This window comes from Pyricularia grisea (assembly GCF_004355905.1).
Source record: "Pyricularia grisea strain NI907 chromosome Unknown Pyricularia_grisea_NI907_Scaffold_1, whole genome shotgun sequence".
Classification (NCBI taxonomy): Eukaryota; Fungi; Ascomycota; class Sordariomycetes; order Magnaporthales; family Pyriculariaceae; genus Pyricularia; species Pyricularia grisea.
Genome location: NW_022156716.1, coordinates 2,207,478 through 2,224,134, shown reverse-complemented (window position 1 = coordinate 2,224,134; position 16,657 = coordinate 2,207,478). Strand labels below are relative to the sequence as shown.

Sequence of the window (16,657 nt, the reverse complement as noted above, 5' to 3'; positions counted from 1 at the left end):
AAATATCGCATCTTTCTCGAGATGCGCGGATGCTGTATCTATGTTTGTGCACCGAATTGTGCGACTACTCCGGTGTGCTGGTCACATCCACGAAGCTGCGGTTTCACTCTGAGAAGAATCCACGCGCTGCAACGCTGGAAGTTCCAGGTTCGACTCGACAATAGTTCTCGGCTTCTTTTCTGGTTTTGTCTTTATCACAACTTCACATAGGCTAAAAGCGGGCCTTGACTTTGACAGATGCGGGTGGAAGCTCAGCTCTTGAGCAGCTGATGTAGGGCAAACATATTAACCGGCATTAGCTTGGGAGATCGAGGTTGATGGCTTGGAGCTCTGCTGCAGCACACCACGTTTCCCCCGCATAGTCTTGGCTTATAGACATGAAAGAAACGCCGGGATCATAGCCGCGACCAATGAGAAGCCAAATTCATAGCCTTTTTCTTATATCATTCCTAAACTATAATGTCTGCTCAGGACCATCCATAGTATGACAACCGCCACTGTCCCTTCTGGCAATCCTCGTAAACTTTGTATATGTAGGCCTTGCTGATCAAGCGCAAGATGGTGCACTCTAAACTTGGGCTTTTTAGGACTTGACTATCTGGAATTAGTTGTTCTGTTATCGTGGTCTATGAGCATAAATATGCCGAGTGAAGTAGTAGATGGCAGTTGTTCTCGACCAACCCGAACTAAGCTTTCCACAACTGTAAAGCCGACGGGATTTAAAGATTAGCTGAAGTTGTGCGGGATATGCAAACCCAAGGTTTTGGCATTTAGTGCGACCAGAATAGTTCGTCAGATCCGACCACGAATTACTTGAAGCAACTAGCGGCCATTCGAGAAACTAAGCTCCAAAACGGCCTCGTCGGCAAAGCTTCGGGCCCCAAACACAAATTACCTGGCTTGCCTGGTTAAAGACATACCAGTAGATAGATGTTTTCTCCGAAGACGGGGTTAGTCACACTTTACCACGCGAGCAAAGTTTCAACCAAGGAACGGCACAAGTGTGAATACCAAGGCTTGGCCTCAACCATTATTGGCTTTGCAGTCTCATCCATTACGCTAAGGCGGCAGCAAACATTAATCCCATAGAGCCATTAACAAATCGTGGCCCCAGTTCTGCTTACCCCAGGATCTCGGTCGTTACCCAAGATCCCAATAAGTTATCCCCACATCGATGGACAGAAAAACAATAAGAGTCCTTTGCTTGGCATTGCCTTTTCAATGGCATCTTCAAGATAGACTTTGAGAGAGCAAAAAAGTGACTCAACACTATTGCGATGCCAATATGCCATGAAATGTCAAAATAGCCATGTCAAACAAATGTCTCCATCAGTGACTGTGCCGTAGCAACGCCGCTCGTTTAAAGATAATTCTCACCCACTCAACCCTTCCCCCAACACCAGCACCGGCTCGGCAGCATGCCAAAAAGGTCTTGGTAATTCCATGGCATGCGGAGAAGTTGCAACCAAGAAGATAAAATAGCGCGAGTGACAAATCTTCGCGAGAATACCAAGCTAGGGATCTTGGTGGTAGGTAGTCAAGTCTAATGTCCCGACTCTGATGCCGACTTGGCTTTTGCTGTCTGCCGTTCACCAAGCCTATACCCCCCTCCAACTTTCGCGGGGGTTGCATGTAATTTAATGTTAAGCGGACCAAAAAAAAAGAAAACAAAACAAGACGATGAAAAAGGGACATCCCCCAATAGGTTTTCTTCGCTCTGGACTTTTGTTCTTTTACCACCCAAGTGCCTTGCAGGACGTTGCTCAGTAAAGAGTAGGAATAAGGGGTATTCAGTTCTAGCCTCTGGACATACGAACAAGAAAGAACCCTTGGGGCTTATATTTAGCGGTCGATATGGCGACAACACAACCCACGGTACCCCCAGGGAGGGATGCTACCAACAACATCCGGATTGAAGAAGAGCAAATCGGCCACGCGCATACCAATGAGGAGGGACTGTTTAAAAATGGCCCCATGGTGGACAAGGTCGACCAGTTTGGCTCGCACACCAAGACCGATCCGAGAGAAATCGCCCTGGTCAGGAAGCTGGACTGGCATATTCTTGTGAGGAAATTGCTTCTCGTTGGTATAATCTGGAGCGTTGGTTTGAAGACTAACCATATCCTACCCAACCAGCCTATCCTCTGGCTCATGTATCTATTCAACTACCTCGACCGCAACGCCCTGGTAAATGCTCGGCTCGACGACCTCGAGAAGAGACTGAACCTAGTGGGCACCGAGTACAACACATGCGTATCAATCCTGTTTGTTGGGTAAGTAGTTGCTGCCAGAGTAGCATACCACATCCATACTACTACACAGCGAGATACTAACAAACCCCTCCCACACCAAAAAAAAAGCTACATCGCCTTCCAAATCCCCTCCAACATGATACTCACCAGAGTCAAACCGTCATGGTACATGGCAGGCTTCTGCCTAGCGTGGTCCATCATCAGCCTGCTAACGTACCTGGCGCATGACTACGCCACCATGGTCGCCTTCCGCTTCCTCCTCGGCGTGACCGAGGCACCCTTTTACCCCGGCGCCCTGTACGTCATCAGCATGTTCTACACGCGCAAGGAGATCGCCGTGCGCATGTCGTGGTTCTTCACAGCCAACATGCTAGCCAGCGCCGTGTCGCCGCTCATCGCGGCGGGGGTCTTCTCGGGGCTTGGCGGCGCCCGCGGTTTGGCGGGATGGCAGTGGCTGTTCATCATCCAGGGCGCGCTGAGCATCGTGGTGGCCATCATGGCCTTCTTCATGCTGCCGGACCACCCGCTCACGACGAGGTGGCTGAGCGAGGAGGAAAAGCAGCTCGCGCACGCGAGGATCTGCATGGACACGACGGGCCTGGCAGAGGGCACCAGCGTGTGGCTCGGGCTGAAGCAGGCGGCCGCGGACTGGCGGACGTGGGTACTGGTGCTCATGTACAACTTTCACCTGTCGTCCATCAGCTTCCAGAACTTCTTGCCGACGGTGCTGCAGACGTTGGTGCAGGACAAGATTATGAGCCTGGTGTTGACGTTCCCGCCGTATCTCTTCGCCGCCATCATGGCCGTCATCATGGGCAAGAGCTCTGGGCATTTCAACGAGCGGACGTGGCACATCACCGTGTGCAAGTCCATCGTCATAATCGGCTTCATCCTCCCCGTCGCGACGTTCAACGTCCCGGCCCGGATGGTGGGTATTTTCCTGTTTGTGGGCTTCACGTTTGGTATCAACAACATCATCCTAGGGTGGGTGTCTTCGACGCTCGGTCAGACCAACGAGAAGAAGTCGGTGTCCCTGGCCATCGCCAACTCGCTAGGAAACATGTCTTCCATCTATATGCCGTACATCTGGGATAAGCAGTTTGCACCGCGATACATCCCGCCCTGGCTGGCGAGCATTGCCTTCTCGGCGGGCTGCGTGGCGCTGGCTTGGTCGCTCAAGCTGGCGTTGAAGAGGCAGAACAAGAAGATGAAGGAGAGGGATCCGAACGAAACCAACTTCTATGTGTACTAGATACCGGTTGTGAGTTTTAGCTTTGATGAAGCTTAGCCGAAAAGGGGTGGTTCTGGAGTGATTCTAGACCAACTAGGTATGCTAGATATCATAGTAAAGTTTAAGTCAGTAGCAACTGGGATAAGGTGACTTCCTTGGGGCAACTCAGACCAATGAAGGTCGTGGCTATATTGCCCTCATCCCTAATGGGGCAAGTGACCCTTGTTTTGTCGTCCGATCCATAGAAGCCAAGCAGGCATATCCAGAAATAGTATGGAATAAGAATACGAGTGTATCCTTGGAAGCATAATGAAACTCTTGTTGATCACAAGGCACCGAGGATAGATTTTGGGGTGTCAATCTGGATTATGGGGAATAAACTCGGAATAATTGACGACAAGGTTTGGAAGAATGGATGAATAATTCTTGCGAGAAGGTTGCAGTTTCAACGCCTTGTGTCGGTATTGGGCACCTTGCTAGTCGCCGCCTAGTCGCCGGTCGGCTGCTGCAGTGTTGCTGAATGACAAACAAGCACATCAGGGCTGTGTGATGATTGCGCGCAGGGACCCATAAGGCTAATGCGTCAGACCATTCGCCACGTACGCGTGTAGCTCCGCGCTTATGACTTATCTTCCTGACCGTTAGAGCTGTATGATGGGCTCTGTGGTAACTGATTGTTATGCCGGATTGCCGGTGAGAAGTAAGAGTGTCGAGTGAACAATGTGTAGGCTATGGACTCTGCAAGAACATAATCGGGAGTAGGGTCTTGCAGAAGCCCAGCTCGGCAGCCGGTGCCTCGTCTGTCTCGTTTGAGGACGGTCGAAGCAACATATAAGCAGTTTTACAATTCTCAAAGGCATTGGGCTATCGCCACATACCAACATTCATCAGATATCAAAGCAGAATATGAAGCTTCTATTGATCCAAGGGGTCAGAATTTAATCACAAAGATATAAAACACACTCAACTCTCATGCTGCTCTGATACATCATTTATCACGCCCTATCCTTAGAGTTGTAAACCTATCCAGTTTGTTTGCTAGGGGAAAACACAGCATGGTAGTCTATACGAGATGGGTTAGAAGGTCTTACCGGCTTATTCTTATTCCCTTGTCCATGTGGCATTCAGTGCATACGGAGTACTTTGCATTTGTAATCTGTCACCGCCTCATGGAAACTCAGCCGTCTCTCCAGAAGATAAGGCTGTGGAGACCAGCTACGTTGTGACTGGTCCTGAAATTCCGAGTTGACATTTCCATCACGGCAAGGTGTCACACCTCTCAACAAAGAAGCAATCAAAAGAAATAGAATGTGTGGATATTTGGGGGTGAAGATGCAAGTTGCCGTCATTGGTGCAACAAACGCAATACCGAGAGTGGAGGGGACTGACTTTTCACTTCGCCAAACGTGTGGTGCCCGATGTGCCCTACTTCGCGAATAGCGCACAGAAGCACCGGGCGCATGTTGATCGGGTTCTGAAGAATCGAGAACAACACGGGCGAATTGATTATCCGCGAAGGAAGCACGACAGAGGGCTAATACTGACCTACAAGCTGGGATTGTTTATAATCATCAAGAGCAGCTCTCGCGGAAGTCGGTCGAAAACTCCGAGCTATGACTGCTTTTCGACCTTGGAAATGATCGCTTACAAGTTGAGCATGGATGAGGTTTCCTTGGCCATTAAAATCTTATGTACTAGCCTAGTTCTAGTATCAGCGGTGAGCAATTTAAGTCCGACAGCTCTCCGTTGGTGTTGGAGGTGAGATTAGAAACCAATATGAAATTGTTGGCGACAATGGGCAATAATTCCGAGTTTCTGAGAAACTATTTGAATGGTCAACAACTTCGCTCTGCTTTACGCGAGATAATACCATGCATATCGAGATAGGGGCACATGCTGAGAGAGGATGTGAAGGATGTTGAGGGGATGGGTGCCAATCCAACCATTATTTTCCTTGATTCAAGTATCATTCGTCAAGATATTCATATCCAAATTAACTGGTAACCATATTTGGACTCAAAAGAAATTTGTTTCTTACATACAGTACATGACAAATTGCGCACCGGGAGTGAAGTCGTTGGATATTCACCTTAACCAAGGTACCTTAGGTAAGATAGGAATGTAGGCAGCGACGTTACGAGGAGCTTGCTTTTAGGTATTGGGCACCAACGGTCTCGGACTTTAGAAAAGAACCTAGAATTACAACTCAAAGTGTGGAAACCCAGCCTTATTATCGCCAAAAAAAGAACTGAACTGATCGATTTGTGAAAATAGAAAAAGATTTACAGAGTACTGAAAGTGCATATCTTGTGCCACGTACAACGATGATCTCTAGTCAATTCATTTAGGTAGGTGGAGTCTTGGATTGATTGGATACCTTAGACATCCAACATCTGGGGCTATCTGTGCTCCAAACCGAGTTTCGATCATGGTGTGTTTTGAGAGTCCATGTCATTCATTTCTTTGGTATCCACACTCACATTAATACTCGCATTATTACTAGTTCTAGACTAGAACTAGAATGATTCTGTGTCTCGCAATTCGGGCTTTGATTGCATCTTTTCTTTATTTCCAGACCTCAGGTCATCTTCATCCTTATGCGACAAAAATTGATTCAACTAAAGGTAAGCTAGCCCGGCCTCGCGTGTAATCCAGTCCGTCTGGCAAGTTCTCAATTCAAGCGGTGTCGGCTCGGCCTCGGGGCTAAGCCAGTTGTAGATCCTACCCCTTCCGTGCCTCAGTCGTCTCCATGTGGAGCATTCAGTCGGGGCTGTCTGGTTGGCCCATTAGGGCTCCCGCAGACTCGCGCTTTCGCGCTTGACTTTAATCCCGGACAGCGAATTGTCCATAACCCCTTATGCCCGCTCACATTCGTCTTTCGGCCGACTGGATCAATTTTTTTATGTTTGTTTCCTGACCCAGCGGGCTCCAGATACGTGCACCAAGTATGGTCACAATGATGACTGCAATCGGCGTGCTCAGATTGGTAGGTAATTATTAGTACCTTAGCTTACTTGGCATATACTATACCCGTCAATCAAACAAGGTCTTCATCATCGCGTTTTTGTCAGCCCTGTCAACGTTTCAATGGCCCCGTATGACCCGCGATCGATAGCAATTCGTAGCGCGAAGGAAAAGGGTACATCGAAGAAAATATTTTATTACACCAAGCTTGACTCCTTTTGATTTCTTCATTCCTTCATCTTTAAAAAAACAAACATATAAGTTGAGGCAAGGCAATCAAATGTTCGTTTGCCTTTTCTTGTACGCTGCTCCATTCACGATACACAAATCCACTTTATCGACAGCCTAAACGAAACCGAACAAACATACTGCCTTACCTTTCCGAATTATAGCTTGGAGTCTACTCGTCACCAAAAACCGACACAACATCCAGGGTACAATGTCAAGCCCAGGGAATCAGAATCTGCGACCAATTTTGGACCACGAAAAGGGCATGGAAACTTCGAGTTCTTCTGCCGTGCCAAGCCAACACACCAACCCATCATCGACTTCTTTGAAAGAAACCATGCAGAGATCCGAAGGAAACGGCGATCCCGAAAAGGGAAACGCCAGCGGCAGCGATAACGCCCCGACACCATCTGCACCGCCGGCGGGTCCAGCGCCCGGCTCCGGGTTCCACCCCTCCGACTTCCCAGACGGAGGTCTCGAGGCTTGGATGGTCGTCTTTGGCGGATTCTGTGCACTGTTTTGCACCTTTGGTCTCGTCAACTGTATAGGAGTCTTCCAGACATACTACGTCCGAGGCCCCTTGGCGTCGTACGGTCAGTCTACGGTCGCCTGGATCACGTCGATGCAGGTCTTTGGCATGGTGTTTGGCGGTATCATCTTCGGCAGGCTATACGACTCGTACGGCCCCCGGTGGCTCATCATCGGCGGCACTCTGGTCTACGTCTTTGGCCTGATGATGACGAGCCTCTGCACCGAGTACTATCAATTCTTCCTCGCCCAGGGCATCGTCAGCGCCATCGGCTCCAGCGCAATCTTCAACTCGGTGCTCCCGACGCTCGTGGGATGGTTCTTCAAGCGCAGGGCCGCCGCGTTCGGCATCACCGCCGCCGGTTCCTCGCTTGGAGGCGTCGTCCTGCCCATCATGATGAACCAGCTCATCCCCCGCATCGGTTTCGGCTGGACCATGCGCATCGTCGCCTTCATCTTCCTCGCCCTGCTGACCGTCTCCGCCGTGACCGTCAAGTCTCGCATGCCCCCGAGGGTCAAGCCTTTTCTGCTTGCCGAGTACACCGACGCGTTCAAGGACCCGGTCTACGTGCTGACCCTCGCGGCAAACTTCTTCTTCTTCTGGGGAATGTTCCTTCCATTCAACTTCATCATCCTGCAGGCCATCAAGGCCGGCATGGACCCCAAGATGGCTGATTACCTGCTGCCCATCATCAACGCCGTGTCCATCTTCGGCCGGATCCTGCCCGGCATCGCTGCCGACAAGTTTGGCCGCTACAACATGATGATACTCATCACGGGCCTGTCCGCCATCTTCACCCTCGCGCTTTGGATCCCGGGCACCACGACCGGAACCATCATCGCCTTCGCCGTCATCTTCGGCTTCGTTTCCGGTGGCTTCATCGGCATGGCGCCTACGCTCATCGCCCAAATCTCCGACATTCGTCAGATCGGCGTCCGGACCGGTCTGGCGTTTGCCGTACAGTCCTTTGGCGCCCTGACCGGATCGCCCATCGCAGGTGCCATAGTCAACTCCCAGGGAGGGCAGTACCTTGGTCTGCAGCTGTTCTGCGGGCTGACCATGATTGCCAGTGTGGTTTTCTATTTTGCGGCGAGGTCGAAGTACGGGGGCGTCAAGCTGCTCCAAAAGATATAAGCATCCCTTTCTTGAGCGTTCTTAGACTACTGATGGGCGTTTTTACGCAACCTTTTCTAATGTTATGATATTCTCCCCTCTAAAAGTGCTGGATCATAGGGATAGCCCATCCTGGCAACATACATACGATGTTTCAGGTGTATTAAATAGAATAGATAATGCATCCAGTTGTGGCTGAGATGAAGGCATGTTTTGTCTCCACCGACAGGTCAATAACAAGAATCTTAATGACTTCATTCCATTCCTTTTTTTTTTTTTATACATCTCGGCGATATGCTCAGGGGGTGTCACGTGAGGGGCACGTTGGTTTCTGTTTGGAGCAAGAACCCACTCCCATCCATCTACGTCATCGCTTGCTCCATGGCTGACAGCTTTGTTTGCTTTGTGTGATGATCATTTTCCTTTACACTAGACCAGATTCTTTTAATAATTGAACAAATAATTTGATTCTCTACCTGCTCTGACCTGCAATTCAATCAATTGCGAATATAAAGTAAGAAGCTAACCAGAAAAATGGCCGAAGTTGCAGCTGGAGCCCTCGCGGCTGAGCAGGTCATCATGACGGGCATCGAGGCTGGTGCTGCTGTCGCCGTTGCCAAGCCCACGCAGCCGCTCAAAGCTTCCCTCAACCAAATCACCATCCCGGTAGATGATCAAAAAGTGTAAGCTTCCCAAAAACATACAACTCTCTGTTCAACAAATGCTAACCAGATTTCTGCTGTATTTCACAACAGACAATCTGATCTGGCGAGGACTCACCACACAGTCACTTGCATCGGCAACCGAGCCTTCATATTTGGCGGCCAGCTAGCCAGCGGCCAACTCTGCAACACAGATGTGCACACGGTTGCTCTATCTACCCTAGATACCGAGTCCACACCTGCAAACCCCGACGGCTACGTCAAGGTCCCCGACACTCAGACATACTGTGCCCAGAGATACAGCCGCTACCCAGCCTTCCCGCTCAAGGATGCAACCACGGGTGAGACGTTGCTCCCGGCACCGAGAACCCGCCATGCCGCCACCGCCCGCGGAGACTACATCCTCATCCACGGCGGTCTCGACGCCTCGGGCACGGCCACCTCGGCAGCCGACAACGGCACCGAGAACCCCGCCACCATCTGGCTTTGGGACTCGGGCAGCCTCAAGTGGGCACGCATCAACGCGACCGTGCAGATCGGCGCCACGTTTGTTCCGCGCTGGGACCACGCCATCTTTGTCGACCAGGTGCAAGACATTCTCATTCTGCATGGTGGCCACACCGAGACGGGACTCTCGGCCGAGACGTGGCTGTACGACTTCAACTCGCTTACCTGGACGGAGCTGCCTTCCGCTCCGGTCGCCTCGCTCGCGTCAAATATTGCATACTCCAACGGGACGCTGTTCTCGGTCTCGGGCGGAGACGGCGAGCTCGGCGGATCGGTCCACTTCCTGAAGCTGGGCCACTCGTCCGAAGACCGCGAGAAGCCGCTGGCCTGGGAGACGGTCGACTTCCCCGCCAACCCTCTGACTCCCGGCCCGCGGTTCCGGACCGGCGGCACACTCCTCCCCGTGACGACGGGCTTTGGCAGGCGGTTCCTGGTGTACATGTTTGGCAGCACGGAGAAGGCGGCGACGTCGGTGGCCGGAGGCGTCGGTCCGTCGATCACTAGTAACAGCAGCAGCAGCAGTCCTGCTCAGTCATCCATGCTCCCCGAGCACGACCAGCCGCTCTACTCGGACATTTGGAGCCTGCAGCTGCCGTCGGAGGGGTTCACGGCCTCGACCATCAAGGATGCGATCCGCGACAGGATCCCCGGCGTCAACTCGGGCGCCATGACGTGGTCAGAGGTCGAGGTCCTCCCCAACGAAATGGTCGGCCATGAGGGCAAGGCTCACCCTGGACCGGTTGCGTTTTTCGGTGCCGCGGGGTGTTTGGATGGAAAGGGTGTATTTTTCTGGGGCGGGGCGAGCGCCGACAGGATGGTGCAGGATGATGGATGGCTGGTAAAGATTTCTTAGATTCTATTTTGTCGCTTTTAATTGTCTGAATGCGGTTTAAACGGTCATGCCAGACTAGTAGTTGAATTAGTCAGGCAAAACGAATTGCGCGAACAGAGGTTACAGAGATCAGGAATGTGCGCAACCGTGTCGGGTCTATAAGTCTGTAGCCGCATACTTCCAACATACAAGGGTGTGTCGTATAGGGGTTAGTACACTTCGTTGTGGCCGAAGAAACGCAAGTTCGAGTCTTGCCACGCCCAAAATTTTGCACTTTTGATTGATTCTTTTTGCCTTGGCATCTTCAGAGAAAAAGTTCGAAAGCCTCTTCTGTTTCTGGTTCCATACATACACTTGTGTGCGTAAATTCGCAACACGTTTATTGAAAGCAATCCTTTTTTTTTCATTGATTTCCCCAATTTTTCTTACACTGTTTTGTTGTTTATTGGGGATTTGTGAAAACCTTTCTTTTCCTCCTTTTTCCGTCACAAGGGGCTCTCCCGACTTTTATATCGCCCAATTGTGCAGCAACAAATTAGCAGCCATTTCTCGTTTTTTGCTGTTTCCCTTTTTTGGAGATTAAAATGTCTCATTTACCCATTCTACATATACCGGGCCTTGCGCCCTATTAAACATTCATCTTTTCTGTCTTCCTGCTGACTTGAACCAGGCCCACAGTCATGATGATACTCGCGCTATAGAACAAATATCAAGAACCACAAGAAAGTCGCCGACATATTTGCTTCTTCTTGTTTTGCTCTAGGCTGCAATATTAGAGTTATAAATATCTGTATTGCATTTAATCCTTAGGCAAATGATTCTTTGCACGTGTTGCCTGTCTTTGAGCTTCGCGCGTTGCCGAGCTTTACGCTTGCTGTGTCCACTCCACTGGTGGATGACTTTTACACAATATACAGAATGCGTTACTTTGGTAGGTATCTAGAGAAAAGACTCCAAGAATTTTTCAAGACCATTACCAAGCTGCTTTGTACGAATGAGCTTGCACGCAGCTAAAAAAAAAAAAAAAAAAAAAAAAAAAGTGCTGTATAAAATCTGGTAGAGCAAGTCTAGTAGTCGCAAAAGACATGACTCTGGCCGAGGTCGACTCTTACTAGCCCCCATAATAGCGGCAACAGACGTGACGAACACTTCAATCCACTGTGCGGCCGGCACCTGGTTTTTCTCTTCTTCTTCTCTTTCATGCAGTTGCACCACCGCTTCCGCAGTCCTCTACACCTTCAAATACAGGTATATCAAGTAGCTACAATCTACCAGATACAGCTCTGAGGCCTAGACAAGTCATCAGCCTATTTGTACGAAGTTAAGCCCATGCGGCGGTGGCTTGTTCTACAAGTAATGCTAACCTGACTTGGTCTGGAAGTTCCTCCTTTACCAAAGCCAAACATCAGCAAAGCCACCAAGACAGGCTGTTCATCATGCCTCCAGCAAGCCTCAAAATCAATGAACACACCAACAATGTTACGCATACGGAGCCCATAGACGGTGGCTGATCGATAGAGTTCTCGGCAACATCTGACCAACATAACAAGCAGCCATGAGATCCACAAAAGACGTACCGCACCCAGTAACACAGAACTTTACCCTGGCTCTCCTTCATCCTGAGATTGCAGGTCGCCCATTATTTGGCATCATCGCCTAGTTCAACAAGCAGCCAGGATCTCGCTTACAACATCACGTTATCGTGTATATAGACGACGACCGTGTTCCCTCATATCCGCGCCATCCAGGGTGACGGCACGATCCTCTTCCACAGGCAGCACATGGACAGAGTCGAGGAGCCGCTGGGGACAGTGTTTTCCGTGGTGTATGGTCTAGATGGCTTGCGATCCCGGTGGCTCTCGCCACATACCTCGCCACTGTTTACTTTCACGGGGTGAACTAGACTAAGGAGTGATTTTCTTCTGGGCTTATCGAGTGAAGGAATGCTTGGGTGTCCAGAGAAAGATAGATCTAGAGAGCCTAAAAAGGAGCCGGGTACTGGATGGGGTGTTATTAGCGAAACAGTAGTGGAATCAATGCAGACCGACACAGTTAGATTTACCGAAGTTTCGTTACAGGTTGAGTTGACCGGCTGTATTCAGGCATCAGCACTGCCCAATCCCTTCAAAAAGAAGTTGACCTGTCGCCAGTAACCACTATCCAGCATACAGAGGGTGAGCCAGTGCGAACCGAGAATCTCCTTCTCTACGTATCCGAAGTCTTTCGTCACTATCACACAAACTCCCAGGTATCCATAGCCCAAGTCTGCCTCTAAGACCAGTACAAAACAATAAAATGGCCCAAACATCAACCCACACCGGCGACCATTTCACCATCCCGCATCCACCTCTTCCTGTAGCACCTGATACCTACCCTTGACACCCTGGTGCCGATTGGGGATGGCGAAGGCGGGTTCTTCGACTTCAAGGCAACGCATTGTCGTTACTTACATGGATGCGGGCATCTGTCCGTTTGCGGGCGCTTGCCTTGTTTGAGCAGCAGGGTGCGTCAAGTTTTTTGTTTATTTTATATAAATGCATATGCTAAGTGAAAAGGGATGTGCTGTGTGTTGCTTTGCAAGGCATCTTTGCTTCGAATCTGATTTGAATCTTCTTCCACATGAAATGCTCCAAGCATAACCCCAACTCCAAAAAGAAACTCCAATGCTATGCTTATACCTTCCAACAGTTTATATGCGTCTGTCAAGATCTTGAATCACTATTCGTGACAGTTCAAATTCGAATCTCGGACGAATCTCTAGCCGCACCACAGTCACGAAGAAAATACTCTCACGCGTTACATTCCTCCCATGAAGCCCCCATTTTGCGCAAAACGTAATTGAAACTCTCGTAAATCCGCCCACGTCCTCAACTCTTCCTCCTCGTCCATCGGCGTCATGACTCCGGCGCCGGACTGGGGATCCGAGGATTCCGCCGAAGCGGGCGGCCGTCTACCATTGGCTCCTGGCCCACCTGTTTTCTCCAACCTGATGAGTATGTCGACAAAGTGCTTCAGCGTCGCTTCTGACTTGACCGCCACCGGACCCTTGCGTTCCGGCGCGTCGGCGAGGAGCGTAGAAGCAACCTGGCGGATTTTGTTGATTATGGAGGGCCCGTTCGGTTCCATGTTACGCTGCGTGATGGACGCGAGGACCACCAGTAGGTTTTGCACTATGCGCTCGCGTTCAACGGCAAACTCATCAGGCTTTTCGACCCCGTCGACCGTAGCGGATGGCCTGTTTGCGATATGTTGATCGGTGGTGCCGCCAGAGCCTCCATTTGCATATATTCCTCTTGAGTGATGCGCATCGCGAAGCGTAAAGCCTCGTTCCACATAATACGACAGCGTGGACAGTAATGAAACATATATGTTGGACTTTTGTATCTCCCATTGGAGAAGTCGACGACGTTCTGGCTGATTGACAATGACATGCCTGACGTCATTGGCCGGCTGCTGGTTGGGATATGCGGGTGGAAAATATTGGTACCCTGGTGCGTCTTCAAATAGATCGCGGTGCGTTCCTTGAATCTTTGAAAAGTCAAAGTTGACTGCCGAGGTATTGTTGTCGGATCCTGTCGGTTTGTCGTACGCAGGCGAAAGATCAATATTCAGTCTGAGTTCTAGCGGCAAATTGTCGATGGCGTGCTTTGCCGCCTGAATGCAGCCGGCGAGAAGATCTTCCTGTTCCCGCAAAGAAATACTACCAATCCCATAAGACAGCTCAAGAGCCACAAGCGGATTCATTGTCGAGTATATCCTGATACCGGCGTTGAATCCGGCTATTTGCGAGACTGTACCAGGAGGTTGTGGCCGAATCTCGGTCTCTGTGATGTACTCATCGTCGACCTCGGCGGGGAGTCCTGGAGATGGTTCACCGGTCGTTGGGGGAGGGAACGGTATTTCTCTAGTTGAAGCTCCCAACTGAATCATGGACATGACGCCCACCATAACGACCCAAAATAGTCGCTTGCCCATCTGATCTTCTATATGGTTTATTGGGCTCGTTTGCGCCATCTCATAATCATCTGCAGATGAGCCCAAAGCTGGAGGGTTGCGCCTGGCAAGATGGAACCCTAACTCGCGCACTATCGACATCGTTTCGGTCATGAAACGGCGACAGCTTTTCCACTGCATAGTGTAACCACTGGCAATGGCAAGCAAGTAACTTGTGATAGCATCCTCAATGGTGTATGTCTCCTTTATTGCAAATCTATGCCCCCGCGCCCTTAGTGCAACGTCGCGACAATGATCTATCATCACGATTGCTCTAGGGAAAAGGTCGGCACCACGTTGGGATTTGAGATGCAGTCGTGCAGCCCGTGGGAACGATGCGACAAGGCACCCTATCATGCTTGCGAGCAGGGCCAAGAAACTTGGATTTGTTTTGTCCTCTCTATCCTCAAACGCACGACGGAAGGTAGGCTCGTGAGGAAAAGGTATCAATGGATGAATATAGGTGTAGTAGTCGTCAATGAGTAATTCCATCATTGGCCACGGAGCGATGGACTCAGCATCGAGCATTTGTGCTTGACTCGCCTGCTCGGCCACTATACCAGGAGCGGAGTTTTGCGACACCTCAGGACTTGCGCTGGCCTGGGCAGCGACAGAGGGCGTCTCGGGCGAGTTGTTCCAGCCTGGATTGGGTTCAAGACGGGCGCGTTTCGCTCTGGCTGCTTCGGCATGTTTGTTGGGCGGCCCGCGACGCTTCATCTCACGTCTGTATGTACATTCCACATTCAACGAGCTACATGGCTTACACGGGGGGCCGGCTTCATCGCACTATCACGCGGTGTGAAACAATGATTAGCCAGGTGTAATTTATCAAGCTAAGCGACCGAGGACATGCCCCGAAATAACTCACCTTGACCTTGCGCGCGCTACACATATCGCACGCCCGTCGCAACCGTGTCTGTTTTGTTGTAGGCATTGCGGCCCCGGCCGGAGGCGAAGGGCCAGCAGCACTACCGGGCGATGGCGCTGTGGGCGAGTATGGCAAACCATCGTAACCTGGTGCAGCCTGGCCATCAGGGCTCGTGGCGGGGTATGAGGGATGCTGCTGCTGCTGCTGCTGCTGCTGCTCATATCCATGCGGTATCGGGGCTAAAGTCGGGTAGTGGTGCTGCTCCCGTGGCTGTTGGGAAATGCTGGTGTCCTGGATAGCTGGCAACTGAGTGGGCCCGGCAGCGGTGTTTGAAGTCGCTGTGGCAGCTTGGAGGATTTGAAGGGTATGTTGCGCCGAGGCCACAGTCGATTGCGCCGAGGAAGACTCATATCTGGGTGTCACTGGGGAGGGGAGACCCTGTGAATGCGCAGGCTGGCGGGGGTTGGAGTGGACATCGGATTGTGATGCTCGACGTTGGTGGCTTTGGTATTGCTGCTGATGTTGTGTCGCACTGGTCGCAATAGCATGGAGAGGCGAAAGCCCGGGCAATTGCTGTTGTGGTCGTTGTTGCAGAGGCTGCGACGTAGAGGAGTCGGCCTCGGCACTACTCCTGCCGCCACTGACCAAATTCGCAAGACCGCCATCATTGGAGGGCGGCGCGTAGCTCGAGGACATGCTCGGGACGGCGAGCCCCGAGCGACGGGCCAACCGATGCGGAGCCGGCGCGCGCTAAATCGCTGGCGCGGGTCTTGTTTCCGAAATGTCCGACTCTGATTGCGCGCCGCATTGAGCGACAAGAGGCGACTGTAATCTGGGGTAGGCAAAGATAAGCAAGACAGGCCAATTGTCGGTTGTTGTGCGGTAGAATCACGGGTGATTGTTCGGCTAACGATGAGTGGATCAGGGGCAACGAACGGTTTGTGCGGGTTACTCCATAATTGAGCCCAACGAATGGTTTGATTGATTGGCCTCTTGCTTCTTTGCATCTATTGCGGGCAGCCAGCCTGGCTAGCTGGGCTGTCATCGCATTTCAGCAGATGTGACGAGTGACAGGTCGGCGGTGCCTGCCTGTCATGTGATCCTGGTGGGGGTAGTTGCCTTAGGTTCGAAGGACTGGTGGATAAAGGGTACACCTACGGTTAAACTTTCCTTGGGCAAACCCCATCTATGGGCACCTAAGCATACCTATAATCATACATGTTATTTTTCGCTTCAATCGCCGAAGTTTCATCAGCCTACTAAGGTAGGTACTCTTCAGCGTTATCCAAGTCACGTCAAATTTCAATTTCCCATGAAAATAAATCATTGACATCACGGGTGCAATCCTATTTGACAAGCCATACAAAATTTACGACACAGGATCTGCAAAAAACAACAAACTTAGCAATCTTTGTTTAAGTTTCTGGGACCCCAAATTAGAACTAGACTAGAATGCCGAGAGTCTTGGGAATGCTTGT

General features: G+C 50.8%; 6 protein-coding genes across 6 annotated transcripts; 4 read left to right on the top strand and 2 right to left on the bottom strand.

Annotated features, from left to right (window-relative positions):
* Positions 1-1,854: 1,854 nt before the first annotated feature.
* PgNI_00628 (uncharacterized protein) lies at positions 1,855-3,504 on the top strand (the record flags this gene model as incomplete). Its single annotated transcript, XM_031120706.1, has 2 exons — positions 1,855-2,273; positions 2,361-3,504. The coding sequence occupies 2 exons, from the start codon at positions 1,855-1,857 to the stop codon at positions 3,502-3,504; spliced, it is 1,563 nt and encodes a 520-aa protein (XP_030986800.1).
* A 1,744-nt stretch (positions 3,505-5,248) lies between these two features.
* PgNI_00627 (uncharacterized protein) lies at positions 5,249-5,702 on the bottom strand (the record flags this gene model as incomplete). Its single annotated transcript, XM_031120705.1, has 2 exons — positions 5,249-5,306; positions 5,526-5,702. A coding segment is annotated over one exon (129 nt), but the record flags the coding sequence as incomplete, so codon positions are not given.
* Positions 5,703-6,886: 1,184 nt separating this feature from the next.
* Positions 6,887-8,338, top strand: PgNI_00626 (uncharacterized protein; the record flags this gene model as incomplete). Its single annotated transcript, XM_031120704.1, has 1 exon — positions 6,887-8,338. One exon carries the CDS (start codon positions 6,887-6,889, stop codon positions 8,336-8,338), a length of 1,452 nt encoding a protein of 483 aa, XP_030986796.1.
* Positions 8,339-8,851: 513 nt separating this feature from the next.
* PgNI_00625 (uncharacterized protein) lies at positions 8,852-10,339 on the top strand (the record flags this gene model as incomplete). Its single annotated transcript, XM_031120703.1, has 2 exons — positions 8,852-9,000; positions 9,073-10,339. The coding sequence occupies 2 exons, from the start codon at positions 8,852-8,854 to the stop codon at positions 10,337-10,339; spliced, it is 1,416 nt and encodes a 471-aa protein (XP_030986797.1).
* Positions 10,340-11,873: 1,534 nt separating this feature from the next.
* Positions 11,874-12,216, top strand: PgNI_00624 (uncharacterized protein; the record flags this gene model as incomplete). The annotated part of the gene is made up of 2 exons (XM_031120702.1): positions 11,874-11,945; positions 12,031-12,216. 2 exons carry the CDS (start codon positions 11,874-11,876, stop codon positions 12,214-12,216), a joined length of 258 nt encoding a protein of 85 aa, XP_030986798.1.
* Positions 12,217-12,822: 606 nt separating this feature from the next.
* Positions 12,823-15,875, bottom strand: PgNI_00623 (uncharacterized protein; the record flags this gene model as incomplete). The annotated part of the gene is made up of 2 exons (XM_031120701.1): positions 12,823-15,097; positions 15,180-15,875. The coding sequence occupies 2 exons, from the start codon at positions 15,873-15,875 to the stop codon at positions 13,115-13,117; spliced, it is 2,679 nt and encodes an 892-aa protein (XP_030986791.1). The 3' UTR covers positions 12,823-13,114.
* Between the last annotated feature and the right edge of the window lie 782 nt (positions 15,876-16,657).